The sequence below is a fragment of the Myxocyprinus asiaticus genome, chromosome 48 (genome assembly GCF_019703515.2).
Source record: "Myxocyprinus asiaticus isolate MX2 ecotype Aquarium Trade chromosome 48, UBuf_Myxa_2, whole genome shotgun sequence".
Taxonomy (NCBI): domain Eukaryota; kingdom Metazoa; phylum Chordata; class Actinopteri; order Cypriniformes; family Catostomidae; genus Myxocyprinus; species Myxocyprinus asiaticus.
Genome location: NC_059391.1, coordinates 24,035,994 through 24,057,180, shown reverse-complemented (window position 1 = coordinate 24,057,180; position 21,187 = coordinate 24,035,994). Strand labels below are relative to the sequence as shown.

The following is a 21,187-nucleotide window of genomic DNA, read 5'->3' as shown; positions in this document are numbered from 1 at the left end:
ACTCTGTGGATATGACTGATGACCATATACAGTAATAACTCCTGATTTGCACTATTTTGTTGTACAGCACCTGCAGTCATGGCAAATTAGACTGCCCCAGACAGGCGGGTGAGTTTCAACTACCTCCTCTACAAAACCACTGGCCTTGACTTGAAATATCCAAATTTGAGACAAGTTGTACAATGCTCATCCATGTGCTTGTTCTGTTTTTAGACTGTAAGGCTCCAATGGTCTTCTTCAACTGCTCAAATTATGAAGCAGACCAAAAGGGTACAGAGTGTCAAAGGACATGTCAGAACCAAGACCCAAACAATTGTGTGAGTTAAGATGGATGGATAAATGCATGATGAAAAGCATAATATAATTTTCACAAGTTTGTCCTATTGTATATTTTGTTTTAATACCTAGATATCATGATATAACAAGTTCTGTAATAGTAGTAGTTTGCCAATTTTGCAACTAATGTTCCCAATGTTGTTTTTGCTATAGGTGAGCACAGGGTGTGTATCAGGGTGTATGTGCCCAAATAACCTTCTGGCTGACGGTACAGGGTGTGTGGAGAAGCAAAACTGTTCCTGTATTCTTAATGGAGTAACCTTTTCACCTGGGAAGCAAATTCGACAGGACTGTAATACTTGGTAAGCCAATCACCCATGTGTTACAGAATGATTAGGAATGAGGACCCAAATGCAGGACTGAGTAAAAATAAAGTAAAAAAAAAAAAAAAGATACTTTATTAAAAAAAATGCAAACAGGAAAACAAAGCTCTCACAGGGGAGAACAACAACAAACTAGAATAAAACAATCTGAACAGGGAGACAACAAGGACCGACTAGAAGGGAACACTAGAACAGGAACAGACTTACCAACACGCAAACTTAACAAATGATTCAACAAACACAAGAGGGAAGAAGGCACAATATACTGTATACAGACAAGGCACAAGAGGAAACAGGTGAAGACAATCAACATAAGGATGACTAAACTACGGGTGAGGCCAGTGGGAATGAGGGGGCGGAGTTGGGAGAGCACATGGCAAACGTAAACATTAGCCTAAGCCATGTGCTCATACATGAAACAAACTCACACAGACAAAAAACTGACAAAGACAGAAGGACAGACAGAGAAGGATCATGACACCATGTTATAAGCCATGACATTACAGCAGTATCATTGTTGACAGAATATTGCTAACATGTAGATGTTGCATAGCATGACAAAGACACATAAGCTGTATGTGTGTGGAACGGCCTTACAGGATGATGCATGTAATCATTTACTATAAATTTGCATATATGTTCTGTATTTCAGCACTTGCAAAGATGGCATTTGGACTTGTACAGAAAAGATATGCCATGGCACGTGTACCATTTATGGTGAAGGTCATTTCAAGACATTTGACGGAAAGATATTTTCCTTCCACAAAGACTGTGAATACATCTTAGCTCATGTATGTGTGTCCATGTTTCTATAAAGAACTTTCTCAAAGGAAATCACTATAGATCAGGTTTAATCTTTTTTTAAATTTTATGTTCTTTAACATTTAGAAATTACAAGTAATGGTTGTCTTAGGCAAAGATAAACAAAAACATCCAAAGAATACATTCTATTTCTTCTAAAAACACACTGTGTAGCTGTTTAACAAGTTAAACTGTTCACTGCCTGACACTGTGTGATTGTAACCACTCTAGGATAACTGCTATATGGACAACAGTCCCTCTTTCCGCCTTGTCACAGAGAACATCCCCTGTGGCACCACAAATTCCATTTGCTCCAAGTCCATCAGTCTCTCTTTTGGGGTGAGATCATTTTACAGCTAAGCCAGCATGAAAATAGTATGATAGTATCTTAAAATCTGCAACATAGACCAAGAATAGCATATATATATATATATATAACATGCATATAATGTAAGGTGTATAGCAGTGTTAGTGAGTAACTAAGTAAATATCACTTTGTCCCCAGATGTCTGGTCATAAATCAGAAATATCAGACATCTGAATGACATGATTGAACAATCAGAAAAAAAAATTCCAGAGAGCTGTGCAATAACTAAAAGTAGCATAGCTCCTAACGCTGGACAGTAGCTCAGCTATTTTCACAATAGCGTAGCCTTTCCAGTAACATGCTATATTCTCCAACAAGTATTGGTGTAGAATCACAAAACTCTACATTTGTCACAGAGTATTGCAAACACAGAAATGGAGACGAGGGACTAATGAAATGCGCACAGCCTCTCTTTCTCTCTAATATATAGCACTGAGAAATCCAAATAATTTAAGTGAATTTATTTATTTTATTTTTTTTTACCAGTTTATGTAAAGGAACCAGTTAAATTAAACAATTCACTTATATTATGTGCTGGAAACTTCCATTAATCTTAGTGAATCGGCTCATGCGGATGGTTCATGTAAATGAACTAGTTCACATAAATGTTTCACTTGTTCACTTGAGCCCCTGTGAAGCCTTTAAGGGACTTCTTTAAAATAGTAGCTTGACTGTAGTTTAATTATGAGTAGCTTGTAGTTTCAGAAGCTACAGTTTCAAAGTAGCTTCCCCAACTCTGATGGATAGCACATTTTCAAATGCAAAATCTGTTCATACTGTGTTTTTTGTGATATTATGAAAGAGTGATATCCAAATACATATTGTTTATATTATGCCACTAACTATTCAAATCCTGCAGAGATACAAGGTGATTTTATCTCAAGAAAATGGATACAAAGTTGTTGAGAGTAACGGCACTGATTACCAGTATTATATCCAATCTGTTGGGATCTACATTGTCATAGAGGTCAGAGATCTTTTAAACTTAATATGGGACAATAAAACAAGTCTGATGCTCCAACTCCATCCCAGCTTAAAGGTATGCATAACCCATTCTGACCCAAACACAAACCCACTATTCTCCCTCTATTCACCCACTAACCTGACACCTAAACATTGACATGAACTCTGTTGCAGAGCAAGGTGTGTGGACTGTGTGGAAACTTTGATGGTAATGCAAATAATGATTTTATGAAGCATGATGGACAAGAGGTGACAGATGCAGTGATATTTGGCAACAGCTGGAAGGTGAATCCCAGCTGCCCAGATGTGACAGATATGTTGGACCCTTGTAAAAAAAATCCACATCGGCGTGCTTGGGCTGAAAAACAATGCAGCATAATCAAAAGTGATGTCTTTGCAGATTGTCTTTTACTTGTAAGTAACCAAATAAATAAACTGTAGTTGAGAGTTGGGAACAAAAACAAGTTCATGGCCGCCTGCTCTTTATCATTAATCTTCTTGTCTATAGAGATGGGTACTTTGAAATTTTCAGCCAACAGTGGTTAGAAATGAATTGTGCATTATTTTACTATTTTAAAATCAACTTCAAGGATTAGTTCACCCCCAAAAAATATTTCTGTCATTATTTAATCATGCACAAAACTTGATTGTCTTTCTACCATGTAACACAAAGAAAAATATGAAAATACTTTTACACAGATTTATGCCATGAAAGTGGATAGTGAATCTAGGCTGTCAAGCTCTAAAAATGACAAATAAATAAATAAATAAAAGTACAACAAATTTTATTTTGTACATCACAAACAAAGAGACTGCATGGCTTAAGAAGACTTGAAATATAATGCACATTTACTACTTTTACTGTGGTTTTATGGCCCTTTTTTTTTTTTTTGCTGGACAGCCCAGAGTCACTATTAACTTATTTTTTTGCAAAAACCTATGTATACATTTTGAAAAATTTCCTTTTGTGTTCCACAGAAGAAAAAAAGTACTGGTTTGGAACAACATTAGAGTGAATAAATAATGACAGAATTTTATTTTATATCTAATAGTAGTTACCATGGTTGCCCTTACAGAGAATACCAAACAAAATCAAAAGGAAGATATTCAGACCTAGATCTTAAATGTCACTGTTGAACTTCTTTAATCATTACATGATGTAAGATGTGAAATATTGTGTCCCTCTGTCCTTAGGTGAACCCTGTCCCATATTCTGATGCCTGTGTACAGGATACCTGTGCATGTGACACAGGGGGTGACTGCGATTGCTTCTGTACCGCAGTTGCAGCCTATGCAGCTGAATGTCGTAAAAAGGGAGTTTGTGTGGCATGGCGGACCCCAAGCATTTGCCGTAAGAAAAATTATTCCAAATTTTCTAAAATAAATGTAATAATAAAATAAATAAATAAACTGTCTAGAAACGTACTGAACAGTGTCAGAGAACTTAGGACAGAATACGTTTATTTCCGATGGTATCTACAGATTTAAAACAAGTTATACCATTTGTCATTTGCTATAAATATTGCCACTGTGCTTACTGACGTGATTGTTTTGCAGCTTTATTCTGTGACTACTACAACAATCACTACTACAACAATCTTGGAGAATGTACATGGCATTATAAACCCTGTGGATCTTGCATAAAAACTTGCAGAAACAGCCAGGGAACCTGCCCTGATCAAATTCCACCCCTCGAAGGTCAGACTAAAACTTTTTACAATACTCTAAGAATATTGTTGTTTTAAAACTCATTCAATTGTTTACAAGAATTTAAGAAAATATGAGTTGTAAGAATGTTAGTTCTTTACCTTAATTTACAAGATTGCCTGAAAAAACTTTCTCAGTACATATGCCATGCTTTCCTTTTATTATTTACTTAGGATGCTTTCCTGAGTGCCCTTCTGAAACACTTCTGAAGGAGGACACAATGGAGTGTGTTCCTGAAATAAATTGTAATTTTACAACAACAACTGTAACATCAACACCTACATCAACAACAACACCATCTACAACTAGTACAACCACATCAGAGACACCTACAGTCACGTCCATGACTACTACAACAACTGTAACATCAACACCTACATCAACAACAACACCATCTACAATTAGTACAACCACTGGGACAACTACACCCACATCAACAGAGACATCTTCAACCATGTCCACGACTACTACAACTACTGTAACACCAACAACTACACTGACAGAAACAACACCCACTACCACTATAACAACAACAACAACACCCTGCGTGAGTGTTGAAAGTTGTATCTGGTCAGAATGGTTTAGTAACAGCATTCCCAGTAAAGAACCATATGGATTTGAAAAAGAACCAATCAATGCTTTATGGACATCACAACGTATAACCTGCCAGAGTCCAGAAAACATTGAATGTAGGGCAGTAAATTATCCTGAAATGTCCTTGGAAGATTTGGGACAAATACAGTATTGCAATACTTCCTATGGACTGGAATGCTCCAACGAAGAAAATACAAATGCAGAGCGAAAAATACCAGTATGTTATGATTATGAAATACGTGTAAGATGTTGTCAAGACACTTGTATAGAAACAACAACACCATCTACAACTACTACAACCACATCAACAGAGACACCTACAACCACGTCCATGACTACTACAACAACTGTAACATCAACACCTACATCAACAACAACACCATCTACAATTAGTACAACCACTGGGACAACTACACCCACATCAACAGAGACATCTTCAACCATGTCCACGACTACTACAACTACTGTAACACCAACAACTACACCGACAGAAACAACACCCACTACCACTATAACAACAACAACAACACCCTGCGTGAGTGTTGAAAGTTGTATCTGGTCAGAATGGTTTAGTAACAGCATTCCCAGTAAAGAACCATATGGATTTGAAAAAGAACCAATCAATGCTTTATGGACATCACAACGTATAACCTGCCAGAGTCCAGAAAACATTGAATGTAGGGCAGTAAATTATCCTGAAATGTCCTTGGAAGATTTGGGACAAATACAGTATTGCAATACTTCCTATGGACTGGAATGCTCCAACGAAGAAAATACAAATGCAGAGCGAAAAATACCAGTATGTTATGATTATGAAATACGTGTAAGATGTTGTCAAGACACTTGTATAGAAACAACAACACCATCTACAACTACTACAACCACATCAACAGAGACACCTACAACCACGTCCATGACTACTACAACAACTGTAACATCAACACCTACATCAACAACAACACCATCTACAATTAGTACAACCACTGGGACAACTACACCCACATCAACAGAGACATCTTCAACCATGTCCACGACTACTACAACTACTGTAACACCAACAACTACACCGACAGAAACAACACCCACTACCACTATAACAACAACAACAACACCCTGCGTGAGTGTTGAAAGTTGTATCTGGTCAGAATGGTTTAGTAACAGCATTCCCAGTAAAGAACCATATGGATTTGAAAAAGAACCAATCAATGCTTTATGGACATCACAACGTATAACCTGCCAGAGTCCAGAAAACATTGAATGTAGGGCAGTAAATTATCCTGAAATGTCCTTGGAAGATTTGGGACAAATACAGTATTGCAATACTTCCTATGGACTGGAATGCTCCAACGAAGAAAATACAAATGCAGAGCGAAAAATACCAGTATGTTATGATTATGAAATACGTGTAAGATGTTGTCAAGACACTTGTATAGAAACAACAACACCATCTACAACTAGTACAACCACATCAGAGACACCTACAATCACATCCACGACTACTACAACAACTGTAACATCAACACCTACATCAACAACAACACCATCTACAATTAGTACAACCACTGGGACAACTACACCCACATCAACAGAGACATCTTCAACCATGTCCACGACTACTACAACTACTGTAACACCAACAACTACACTGACAGAAACAACACCCACTACCACTATAACAACAACAACAACACCCTGCGTGAGTGTTGAAAGTTGTATCTGGTCAGAATGGTTTAGCAACAGCATTCCCAGTAAAGAACCATATGGATTTGAAAAAGAACCAATCAATGCTTTATGGACATCACAACGTATAACCTGCCAGAGTCCAGAAAACATTGAATGTAGGGCAGTAAATTATCCTGAAATGTCCTTGGAAGATTTGGGACAAATACAGTATTGCAATACTTCCTATGGACTGGAATGCTCCAACGAAGAAAATACAAATGCAGAGCGAAAAATACCAGTATGTTATGATTATGAAATACGTGTAAGATGTTGTCAAGACACTTGTATAGAAACAACAACACCATCTACAACTACTACAACCACATCAACAGAGACACCTACAACCACGTCCACGACTACTACAACAACTGTAACATCAACACCTACATCAACAACAACACCATCTACAATTAGTACAACCACTGGGACAACTACACCCACATCAACACAGACATCTTCAACCATGTCCACGACTACTACAACTACTGTAACACCAACAACTACACTGACAGAAACAACACCCACTACCACTATAACAACAACAACAACACCCTGCGTGAGTGTTGAAAGTTGTATCTGGTCAGAATGGTTTAGTAACAGCATTCCCAGTAAAGAACCATATGGATTTGAAAAAGAACCAATCAATGCTTTATGGACATCACAACGTATAACCTGCCAGAGTCCAGAAAACATTGAATGTAGGGCAGTAAATTATCCTGAAATGTCCTTGGAAGATTTGGGACAAATACAGTATTGCAATACTTCCTATGGACTGGAATGCTCCAACGAAGAAAATACAAATGCAGAGCGAAAAATACCAGTATGTTATGATTATGAAATACGTGTAAGATGTTGTCAAGACACTTGTATAGAAACAACAACACCATCTACAACTACTACAACCACATCAACAGAGACACCTTCAACCACGTCCACACCTACTACAACAACTGTAACATCAACACCTACATCAACACCAACACCATCTACAATTAGTACAACCACTGGGACAACTACACCCACATCAACACAGACATCTTCAACCATGTCCACGACTACTACAACTACTGTAACATCAACAACTACACCGACAGAAACAACACCCACTACCGCTATAACAACAACAACAAAACCCTGCGTGAGTGTTGAAAGTTGTATCTGGTCAGAATGGTTTAGTAACAGCATTCCCAGTAAAGAACCATATGGATTTGAAAAAGAACCAATCAATGCTTTATGGACATCACAACGTATAACCTGCCAGAGTCCAGAAAACATTGAATGTAGGGCAGTAAATTATCCTGAAATGTCCTTGGAAGATTTGGGACAAATACAGTATTGCAATACTTCCTATGGACTGGAATGCTCCAACGAAGAAAATACAAATGCAGAGCGAAAAATACCAGTATGTTATGATTATGAAATACGTGTAAGATGTTGTCAAGACACTTGTATAGAAACAACAACACCATCTACAACTACTACAACCACATCAACAGAGACACCTACAACCACGTCCACGACTACTACAACAACTGTAACATCAACACCTACATCAACAACAACACCATCTACAATTAGTACAACCACTGGGACAACTACACCCACATCAACAGAGACATCTTCAACCATGTCCACGACTACTACAACTACTGTAACACCAACAACTACACTGACAGAAACAACACCCACTACCACTATAACAACAACAACAACACCCTGCGTGAGTGTTGAAAGTTGTATCTGGTCAGAATGGTTTAGTAACAGCATTCCCAGTAAAGAACCATATGGATTTGAAAAAGAACCAATCAATGCTTTATGGACATCACAACGTATAACCTGCCAGAGTCCAGAAAACATTGAATGTAGGGCAGTAAATTATCCTGAAATGTCCTTGGAAGATTTGGGACAAATACAGTATTGCAATACTTCCTATGGACTGGAATGCTCCAACGAAGAAAATACAAATGCAGAGGGAAAAATACCAGTATGTTATGATTATGAAATACGTGTAAGATGTTGTCAAGACACTTGTATAGAAACAACAACACCATCTACAACTACTACAACCACATCAACAGAGACACCTACAACCACGTCCATGACTACTACAACAACTGTAACATCAACACCTACATCAACAACAACACCATCTACAATTAGTACAACCACTGGGACAACTACACCCACATCAACAGAGACATCTTCAACCATGTCCACGACTACTACAACTACTGTAACACCAACAACTACACCGACAGAAACAACACCCACTACCACTATAACAACAACAACAACACCCTGCGTGAGTGTTGAAAGTTGTATCTGGTCAGAATGGTTTAGTAACAGCATTCCCAGTAAAGAACCATATGGATTTGAAAAAGAACCAATCAATGCTTTATGGACATCACAACGTATAACCTGCCAGAGTCCAGAAAACATTGAATGTAGGGCAGTAAATTATCCTGAAATGTCCTTGGAAGATTTGGGACAAATACAGTATTGCAATACTTCCTATGGACTGGAATGCTCCAACGAAGAAAATACAAATGCAGAGGGAAAAATACCAGTATGTTATGATTATGAAATACGTGTAAGATGTTGTCAAGACACTTGTATAGAAACAACAACACCATCTACAACTAGTACAACCACATCAGAGACACCTACAATCACATCCACGACTACTACAACAACTGTAACATCAACACCTACATCAACAACAACACCATCTACAATTAGTACAACCACTGGGACAACTACACCCACATCAACAGAGACATCTTCAACCATGTCCACGACTACTACAACTACTGTAACACCAACAACTACACTGACAGAAACAACACCCACTACCACTATAACAACAACAACAACACCCTGCGTGAGTGTTGAAAGTTGTATCTGGTCAGAATGGTTTAGTAACAGCATTCCCAGTAAAGAACCATATGGATTTGAAAAAGAACCAATCAATGCTTTATGGACATCACAACGTATAACCTGCCAGAGTCCAGAAAACATTGAATGTAGGGCAGTAAATTATCCTGAAATGTCCTTGGAAGATTTGGGACAAATACAGTATTGCAATACTTCCTATGGACTGGAATGCTCCAACGAAGAAAATACAAATGCAGAGCGAAAAATACCAGTATGTTATGATTATGAAATACGTGTAAGATGTTGTCAAGACACTTGTATAGAAACAACAACACCATCTACAACTACTACAACCACATCAACAGAGACACCTACAACCACGTCCACGACTACTACAACAACTGTAACATCAACACCTACATCAACAACAACACCATCTACAATTAGTACAACCACTGGGACAACTACACCCACATCAACACAGACAACTTCAACCATGTCCACGACTACTACAACTACTGTAACACCAACAACTACACTGACAGAAACAACACCCACTACCACTGTAACAACAACAACAACACCCTGCGTGAGTGTTGAAAGTTGTATCTGGTCAGAATGGTTTAGTAACAGCATTCCCAGTAAAGAACCATATGGATTTGAAAAAGAACCAATCAATGCTTTATGGACATCACAACGTATAACCTGCCAGAGTCCAGAAAACATTGAATGTAGGGCAGTAAATTATCCTGAAATGTCCTTGGAAGATTTGGGACAAATACAGTATTGCAATACTTCCTATGGACTGGAATGCTCCAACGAAGAAAATACAAATGCAGAGCGAAAAATACCAGTATGTTATGATTATGAAATACGTGTAAGATGTTGTCAAGACACTTGTATAGAAACAACAACACCATCTACAACTACTACAACCACATCAACAGAGACACCTACAACCACGTCCACGACTACTACAACAACTGTAACATCAACACCTACATCAACACCAACACCATCTACAATTAGTACAACCACTGGGACAACTACACCCACATCAACACAGACATCTTCAACCATGTCCACGACTACTACAACTACTGTAACATCAACAACTACACTGACAGAAACAACACCCACTACCACTATAACAACAACAACAACACCCTGCGTGAGTGTTGAAAGTTGTATCTGGTCAGAATGGTTTAGTAACAGCATTCCCAGTAAAGAGCCATATGGATTTGAAAAAGAACCAATCAATGCTTTATGGACATCACAACGTATAACCTGCCAGAGTCCAGAAAACATTGAATGTAGGGCAGTAAATTATCCTGAAATGTCCTTGGAAGATTTGGGACAAATACAGTATTGCAATACTTCCTATGGACTGGAATGCTCCAACGAAGAAAATACAAATGCAGAGCGAAAAATACCAGTATGTTATGATTATGAAATACGTGTAAGATGTTGTCAAGACACTTGTATAGAAACAACAACACCACCTACAACTAGTACAACCACATCAACAGAGACACCTACAACCACGTCCACGACTACTACAACAACTGTAACATCAACACCTACATCAACAACAACACCATCTACAATTAGTACAACCACTGGGACAACTACACCCACATCAACACAGACATCTTCAACCATGTCCACGACTACTACAACTACTGTAACATCAACAACTACACTGACAGAAACAACACCCACTACCACTATAACAACAACAACAACACCCTGCGTGAGTGTTGAAAGTTGTATCTGGTCAGAATGGTTTAGTAACAGCATTCCCAGTAAAGAACCATATGGATTTGAAAAAGAACCAATCAATGCTTTATGGACATCACAACGTATAACCTGCCAGAGTCCAGAAAACATTGAATGTAGGGCAGTAAATTATCCTGAAATGTCCTTGGAAGATTTGGGACAAATACAGTATTGCAATACTTCCTATGGACTGGAATGCTCCAACGAAGAAAATACAAATGCAGAGGGAAAAATACCAGTATGTTATGATTATGAAATACGTGTAAGATGTTGTCAAGACACTTGTATAGAAACAACAACACCATCTACAACTACTACAACCACATCAACAGAGACACCTTCAACCACGTCCACGACTACTACAACAACTGTAACATCAACACCTACATCAACACCAACACCATCTACAATTAGTACAACCACTGGGAGAACTACACCCACATCAACACAGACATCTTCAACCATGTCCACGACTACTACAACTACTGTAACATCAACAACTACACCGACAGAAACAACACCCACTACCGCTATAACAACAACAACAAAACCCTGCGTGAGTGTTGAAAGTTGTATCTGGTCAGAATGGTTTAGTAACAGCATTCCCAGTAAAGAACCATATGGATTTGAAAAAGAACCAATCAATGCTTTATGGACATCACAACGTATAACCTGCCAGAGTCCAGAAAACATTGAATGTAGGGCAGTAAATTATCCTGAAATGTCCTTGGAAGATTTGGGACAAATACAGTATTGCAATACTTCCTATGGACTGGAATGCTTCAACGAAGAAAATACAAATGCAGAGGGAAAAATACCAGTATGTTATGATTATGAAATACGTGTAAGATGTTGTCAAGACACTTGTATAGAAACAACAACACCATCTACAACTAGTACAACCACATCAACAGAGACACCTACAATCACGTCCATGACTACTACATCAACTGTAACATCAACACCTACATCAACAACAACACCATCTACAATTAGTACAACCACTGGGACAACTACACCCACATCAACAGAGACATCTTCAACCATGTCCACGACTACTACAACAACTGTAACATCAACACCTACATCAACAACAACACCATCTACAATTAGTACAACCACTGGGACAACTACATCCACATCAACAGAGACATTATCAACCATGTCCACGACTACTACAACAAATGTAACATCAACACCTACATCAACAACACCATCTACAACAAGTACAATCACTGGAACAACTACACCCACATCAACAAAGAAATCTACGACCAAGTCCACTACTACAACTACTACTAATACTACATCCACTACTACTATGACAAGTACTGTGACACCAACATCTTCAACTACTATGCCTTCTTCAACTAATTTCACTGTGCACACCGAGACGCCTTTCAACTTCACAACACGAGGACCTCAAGTATATATCTCCACCAGCACACCTGTCCCATGTTCCCAGAAGGTAATGTAATTAGAGAATAAACATGTACATGTCATGCACTATTATGGGGCCAGGCACTAAAAGTATTCCGGCAAAAGGATAATATAATTGAAGTTTGACAAAAATGCCCCAAAATTCAAAATATGGGGGCAAAAAAATGTGACCAGTAACATGTTGTTGTTTCAATAACATCTTATATAGTTCATAAAAGTCTATTATAGGCTTAGTTAAAAAATACATGCATCATGATCTTCGTTTGACCAATTTGATATGAATTACTTAAATTCTGTGGGTGATCCTTTAATTCATGCTCATAGCATTTTAACATTTCGTGGATATTACTTACCCAAAGTTAGCAATAATAAATAAAGGGGAGGTCCTAAAACACCCTGTATTTCTTTAATTCAAAACACAGAAGTGAATACTGGGCCAATCATCTGAAGGGAGGTGGAACGTTGGCACTCTAAGACCATCCACTACACGGACGGGTTTCGCTGTTGTGCACCATCTCTGTGTTTATATCACATCACACGTTTACACGCGCGTCCTCCCGCGAACACTGACAGGGGAGAATAGGGTGGCACATGCCGCAACCACAGGCCCCCTGAAGCCTGTGCTTTAAAGCTGCCCTGAATATCCCCAGACGAGTATGGCATATTAACCATTTTTAAGTAAAAAATGAATATACAGTAAGTGTTAAACCAGAATGACGCTTACTATCGGGGATTAACGCAGCAGAAAAAGGTTCAATTCTTACATGTGAGACTCATTCGCAAAATCACCACCAGGAGGCGCAAAGGGACACTTTTGGCACCATCATTTAGTGTGAAGAAAGTGAGTTGTTATGATTAACATTGTTAATATTATTATTTGTATTGTATTTTTTTTTATAAATCAATCTAACAATGCAAAATTATTGGCAGCATTAAAGTTAAAGTTTTAGCTTAGTTAGCTCGTAAATTGTTATATAGAAAAAAAATGCTAGAATGTCAGCTTTTTCAATAAATGAAAACAGTTGCTTCATGGATATTAGTTATTTAATTATCTTCCTGAAAATCAAACTGAAAATACATTGTGAACGTTCATAATTTTATTTGTTAGCCCTACTGAAAAACAACAGCAACAATGCATTTAATTAACAGCATTAACACGTGTTATAGTTGACCCGTCTAGTCGGTAGTGATAGACTAAAGACTAACTATAGAGTGGTTCAATTGAAACCCTGCTCATAAGCGTAATGAAATACATACAGTATTTATGCTCATTTTGTTGTTACAGTATATCTGATATGCCTTTAAAGTTACGGAGGATGGTGTGGAGTAGAGAAAACCTTAAGTTCTTTGAAAAATCACGTTGACTGATAGTAAAGGAGCAGTGTGCTCAGTACTCATGCAACAGGTCCCAGGTTCGAAACTCGCTTTTCTTATCTTATCGTTTGTTCATCTGTTTGGATACATGTGAAAAGTAAAATAATTTGCGCTGTGGCTGTCACTAGCTGGGTTTTCATCCAACTATTTTTATGCACACTTTGAAATTGCACATAAGAAATCCTGAATGGAAACGCCTGATATGCGAATAAACTCTCAAAATTCACTTAAAATTTAGTGTTATGAGTGTGCAATGGCTGGATGTGACTGGCCCAACAAAATGACAGACCTTTGATCACAATTCTTTGAACACAGCTCTTGCCATTCTAAAGTGTTTTAACCCAGAGCTTTGAAGCTTTAAAGTGGGTTCTCAACATCCGCCAGAACAGTTTTGAGTGCGGGCACTCCCGAGTCCCAGGCATGCAAAGGCATCTCAGTCCTCATTATATCAGATATTACACTTGTCCTGTGGTGTCCCCGGGGAGCATTTAATAACCATTTCAAATAAAAATAAAAAACACAGATTCTCTTTAGCCCCTGCATAATTCAACTGCATCTTTATTATTTTTTTTTATCATTATTATTTAGGTATTCAAAAATATGTTTTCAACTCAGTTATGCAAAATTGTGTGTTATATTACTTTTATAAATATATTTTTCATTATATATTGCTACTCTAATCGATCATGGTTGATCTTGCTTGGCAACATGTGAGTCCCTGCCACTGCAATGAAATCCACTGACACAAAACACGGGGCAATCTGGTCTTAATAGATAATGTTTGTTTACATTTCAAATTTTAATTTGTGTAAAATTTCAGGTTTGCCTTTATCCAAAAATACATGTGAAAATCTAAACGTCCAAATCTTCTACAATCATTTGGAAACATTTTCACAACCCCCCACAGGACCTTTTCAGCTCAAACAGATCTAAACAGCTTCCTCCCCTTGTTAAGGGAAATAGTAAGGTGTGAATCGTTGAGGCTCTGGGTGTGTCTTCGATGACATCAAATGGGGATGAAAGAGTGGGATTGGAAAAAAATGACAGGAGCACAGATCTGTCCTGATGTCCTCTACAAATACAGTAACCATAGTATACCATGGTATTTTGTAGTAAAATAATTGTAACCTAAACATTTAACATGGTTAATGTATTAAGACCATATTACAGTAGTAGCACCATGGTTAATTACATCAAATCTATGTTTTCCACCAAAAAACATAGTTACAGTATTTCTATAGTAAAACTACCTTTTATATTCATTTGTATGTATTATTACAAGTTGTATTAAAGAAAATATTAAGAGTGGAGATAGGAAACAGAATGAGAAAAATAAAGCGACAAATGCGGAATCGAACCCGGGTCGATAAGGCAAGAGCGTTTGTCGTAAATTTCTATGTTGCCAATAGACAATTGCTATTTGCAGATGCAATTTACACTTGGATACAAATAGTCTCTCTGAAAAATAATCAATATTCTCGAGCTTTGGGCCAACATTGGTTAATAGCATATATTAACTACTAATAAAATACTACACAGACAATGTATAACAAAGTATGTAACCTACAGTTTTGAACAGCATAGCGTTTCATGTAGCATAAAACTCAAAGGCATGTATTGAAACAAACATTATACAAATCTCAATACTTACAGTCAAATTAATGTCATGGAAAACTGTGATTCTTATTAAAATATTTTACAAATGTAATTTGATGCTTCCATGAAAAACAATTCTGTTCACTTTTTCTTTTTTATTGCCAGGAGACTATAACATATGATACAATGATACACATAAATTAATGAATTGATTCACATTTTATAATTCTGTTTAAAAAATAAAATAAAAAACGGGCTAGCCTATCAGCACAATAAAATAATCGCAGACTCTGAGTCTTGACAGTTTTTGGAAGTTACAATTGTTTGAATATGCTGCCTAATGATGCTCGCTCATAACGTCAGTGTATATGTATAAAAATACTCACAAATTATAATTCTCTCTAATGAAATAATAAATAATAATAAAATGCAAACAAATAACTCTTTGATGCATGGGCGTCCTCCTGAATGCTGAATTTTACAGGAAAGTATTTATCATGCGTCTCCATTGCAGCATCCCTCCAGCAAATCAATGTTGTGTTGGTAAACTTGCGTTTGTTCTTCTATTTCTTCTCCTATTTTATGGTGGTTGGCAAAACAAGCTTAAAGGAATATTCCGGGTTCAGTACAAGTTAAGCTCAATCGACAGCATTTGTGGCATAATGTTGATTACCACATGTCCCTCCTTTTCTTAAAAAAAAAAAAAAGCAAAAATCAAGGTTACATGAGGCACTTACAATGGAAGTGAATGTGGCCAATAAAAGTTATTTTGACCAATTTTTGGAGGGTTTAAAGGCAGAAATCTGAAGCTTGTAATTTTATAAAAGCACTTACATTAATTCTTCTGTTAAAACTCATGTATTATTTGAGCTGTAAACAACACCCACATTCACTTATTTAATTTGTAATTTTTTACAGTCATTTTATGGTTTGTTTACATTAAATTGTCATGGCAACAAAGTTGTAAAATTGGCTGTAACTTTACACAGAAAAGGTTACTAAAACTTAAATCATGTTTACTTGCATATTGTTTATGTCTTGTGGCTATACTTTTGAAAAAGTATTTTAATGTTCAAAAATTGGACCCCATTTCAAGGGCATAGCCAGGAAATTAATTTTGAGTGGGCCTCAATAAAAATGGATGGGCCAAATTTATTTTTCTCCAAATTTTCCTTAGCAACAGAAAGGCTGCACATTGAAGCAGTTCTTTCACACTTTCAGAAAGCATAATTTATGCTTTTTTAAAACTATTTTATAAATATATATTTGAAGTAAAAAATTATCTCTAACATTCTGGGTGCCCCTGGCTACGCCACTGCCCCATTCACTTCCATTGTAAGTGCCTCACTGTAAACCAGATTTTTGCTTTAATGAAAAGGAGGGGCAAGTAAAAATAATTTTTTGTGGTAATCAATATGCCACAAAATGCTGTCAATTGAGCTCAACTTGTATTGAACCCAGAACATTCCTTTAACAAACTGTCCAGAGCGAGAGCGAGACAAAGGGACCCAAAAGCAGAGGAACAGTTCAAAGAATTTATTTACAACAAATGATCAAATGTACTGTGCTGGCGAAGACTGGAGATTCCGGCACCGGCTGCAGTAGAGGGAAGGAGTCTTATGAAGTAGTGTGCGTGGTTATCGCACAATGGGCAGATCTGAGAAGTGTGTGTTCGTAGACGAGTGTATGTGTTGTGGAAGTCAGGAGCAGGGTAGGGTTGCACCAGCTGTGCGTAAGGTCTCACTTAAGTTGAGACATAAATTCACACTAAGGGCTTAGTAACTACTAGTTAGTTTGAAACCAAGTCAGTGATTAATTTGGTTGCACCACCTGATCTTAAGGCAAGACTTAACTAGTAGGTCGTAAGCTCCCCGTAAAGTAATGCGTAGTCGCATAATATGACGTTTACCTGTATTGATCCAATAAGCAGCCTTCAGATTTGTACACAGCACTGTTAAAAAGCAGTGAATTTCAATTTGATCTTGTTATGGCTGATGTTCAAACTTTGTTTGCTCACGTAACTGTCAGCTGTAATAAATTATATCCCCATTAAAATATGATACATAATAAAACAAGATTTAATTAATGGTATATTTAGCCTAGTAAATAACAATAATTAATAACTGTATCTAAAATGAATAAGGGACAATAAATACATAAATACTAATACAACAGGCTAGAAAAATAGACATTTATTCATTTTAATATCTTATATATTTCGTATATGTTGAAACTTGACACCAGGCGGCGTACACAGGAAAGTGCACCATTTTTCATGCTGAAGACGTTTTTTTACATAATGTTTTCTACTGTAAATGTAAACGCGTGTTATGTGACATCATCCTATATGTCGAAAGGATTGAAGCCTGTCAACCAAAACATGAGCTCATTGATGTAATTAAATATCAGCCTGCTTTTTTATTACATCCGTTACTCCTGGTCGGAGTCTTCCGTAAATATTTTGTTTATATGTAGGGTTACGTTCTACATAAGTTTAATGGTATTATTATTATTATATAATAATAATAATAATATTTAGTAATGCGTAAATTGTGACTTAGTGCCCATTTACGCCACAACTAGGCTAAGTTGTAATTTACGTGTAGCTGGTGCAACCAGCCCCAGATCCGTAGGAAATCTCAGTTGAAGCGTAGTGAGGTGCAGAGAATAACGCCCAGCCAATCTGGAGGTAATCGCATTCCCGACACATGGGCACAGATGAGGAATCCTCCGTTGACGATCCGTGAGCGCAGAGAACAAGCGTACAGCAAGCTGGAAGGTAACCACTCTCCCGACATACTGGCAGAGTCAGAACCAACTAGGCAGAGAGAGTGAGGTAAGTTACTTCACATCAAACAATAATCTAGCAAAGACTCTGAGAACATGAAGGGTTTAAGTTGGGAGTGAATCAGAAGAGAACAGGTGTTGCTAGCATGATCATCTTTCCCCTTGGAACAATCAGTGTTCCCATGGAAACACTGATCATGCATGCAGGCTTCGCCTGCGAGACATGAGGGAGAGAAAATAGCAAAACACCCAGAATAAACCAGCAAACTCACCGGAGCCGTGACACAAACATTACTGCCACAAACTGAAAGGTCGTGACATTGGGAGAAAGAGCTCTGAGGCATGGTTATAGCACCCCAAAGCAGTTTAGAGCTGTTAATGCCTAATTCACATTGATTGCGGTAGGAAAAGCCTATTCTGGTTGGATACCTCTTGTAACACCAAAATAACTAAACAAAAATAAACAGAGAATATTTCAACACCAAACTGAAATAAAGCACATTTCAGAAGAGTCCATGTGTGAAAAAAGCAAAAATTAGTCCATATTATTAGAAAAAGTCAGTCTGTATAATCCGTCCAATTGTGGAAGTTGATGGAATGTAAAAAAGCAATCCAGTGAAGGTAATGTCTTATCTGATGAAAGATGAAGAATTTTCCACATCACATTCTTATTCCTTTGTTGACTCCGAGGCTCTTAGCAAAGTTCCTTGCAGGCCTTAGGTACAAAAACATAAACAAAAACAAAAAAATCTAACCCTAACCCTTTTACAAAAACATACAAATGATTATTCTTAAACATCCCTTAAACTAACATCCCATAAATGCAAGTATTGTATTTGAAAACTGCAACATAAAAAAAAACACAAAAAACAAAACGGGTATCGTATCGGCGAGTACTGAAAAGGAAGTATCGTACTCTTATTCGGCTTCCCAAAAATGGTCTCGTGATATCCCTATCAATAACCTTGTGTGTATGAACCCGCAACAACCAACCGCAAATGGAACTTTTTGTGTTCAATATCGAAAGCCTTGTCTAAACTTTTAAATGCTGTGCCAGGACACCAACCTGGCTCAGTGGTTAAGGATCTGGGTTACTGATCAGAAGGTTGGGGGTTCAAGCCCCAGCACCACCAAGATGCCACTGTTGGGCCCTTGAGCAAGGCCTTTGACCCTATCTACTCCAGGGGTGCTGTATCATGGCTGACCCTGCACTCTGACCCCAGCTTAGCTGGGATATGTGAAAAAAAAAAAGAATTTCACTGTATATGTGCAAATGTGTGATAAATAAATATAATTATAGTGTGGAGTGCTCACAAAATGCACTGTTGTGCTGGAAAATTAGACTCAATGTTCATGATTTTGGAATTTCTATTTTCACTTAAAAATCCTTCATTTCAACAATGTGTTTAAAATCAATTGCTCAATAATCACAGTTCTCTTAATCAGTTAAAACGATCAGGTGATGTAATAATTGCGACAGTCCTAATATTGAATCCTCATTTGTGTTTTCAGTTTACAGCTTTATTGTAGGTCTAATATTTACTAAAACGTACCTTAATAGTTTAACTTAATTAGGGTCTCCCATTGAACTCAAACTGTATTAAACATATAACTGGTTTTACCTGTTAAATGAATGGTATTTTTGTGTGCATTTAATATTTTTTCCTTGCTAGCTGCATATTCAGTAGTTATGTACTAAAATATTACAGGCAATTGCTCTTATATCATCAATGACACAAATTACACAAGTGTACTATGATTATGTGTGAGTTTTCACTGCAAAATAACACAAAGTAATGCCTCAAATGGGATCGCAATTTCTGAGCAAAGCCGCAGCAAATTCAATCATTTTGGATCGCAATAATCAGGAAAAAGTGGAGTGAAATCCTGGTAGGACTGTATTACTAATTTTCTTCTCAGTGAAACTAAATACTTACTGACAGTGACAGACCACTATTTTTTAGCATGTTCTCACAAAAATGCTTCAAGATTTCTTTGACCAAAATACCCATCAATTTCAATTGGGTATAACTTGGTAACTGTTGTAACAAAACAAAAAAACTGTCCAATAACTTTTCTGAGGATTACTTAGGAGCAGTGTAAAACAAGACAAGACATTAACAAAACCAGGTTCATTCAATAACTATTTTTCTAGACCGAAGGTTCAGAAGTTATAGGGAGAAAGCAAATTAAGTCTCTAATTGATCCCAAATGGATCAGGGGACAATTCAGAACCCTCTGCCAAACTTTCCTCAAAACGGTTCTAGAGGCCACCATAGACACCAAGCCACAAGAATCAACATGATCACATGGGAAGTCGACATGATGCTACCAAATGTTCCATTACCCCAGACCAGGTTCCAGAATTTAGTGGGGCTGCTATAGTAGCTACATTAAAGACTAAATAAGGCACCAATATTAATCAATTTAGGGTCCAATTGAGGGTGCCTAGCACCCCCGCATTACCCTGACATTGACCCCTTTATACTGACAAGCACTTTCTCCAATCAGAGATTTTTGCATC

General features: G+C 37.3%; 1 protein-coding gene across 1 annotated transcript in view; it reads left to right on the top strand.

Annotated features, from left to right (window-relative positions):
* Positions 1-21,187, top strand: part of LOC127437368 (mucin-2-like) — a 51,122-nt gene that overhangs the window by 12,120 nt on the left and 17,815 nt on the right. Inside the window, exons 17-28 of the mRNA XM_051692187.1 lie at positions 68-108; positions 214-317; positions 490-638; positions 1,312-1,450; positions 1,692-1,799; positions 2,687-2,866; positions 2,965-3,204; positions 3,985-4,141; positions 4,348-4,488; positions 4,671-11,440; positions 11,881-12,022; positions 12,339-12,934. Of these exons, the coding sequence (XP_051548147.1) occupies positions 68-108; positions 214-317; positions 490-638; positions 1,312-1,450; positions 1,692-1,799; positions 2,687-2,866; positions 2,965-3,204; positions 3,985-4,141; positions 4,348-4,488; positions 4,671-11,440; positions 11,881-12,022; positions 12,339-12,934 (8,767 nt within the window). The remainder of the gene's footprint in view (positions 1-67; positions 109-213; positions 318-489; positions 639-1,311; positions 1,451-1,691; positions 1,800-2,686; positions 2,867-2,964; positions 3,205-3,984; positions 4,142-4,347; positions 4,489-4,670; positions 11,441-11,880; positions 12,023-12,338; positions 12,935-21,187) is intronic.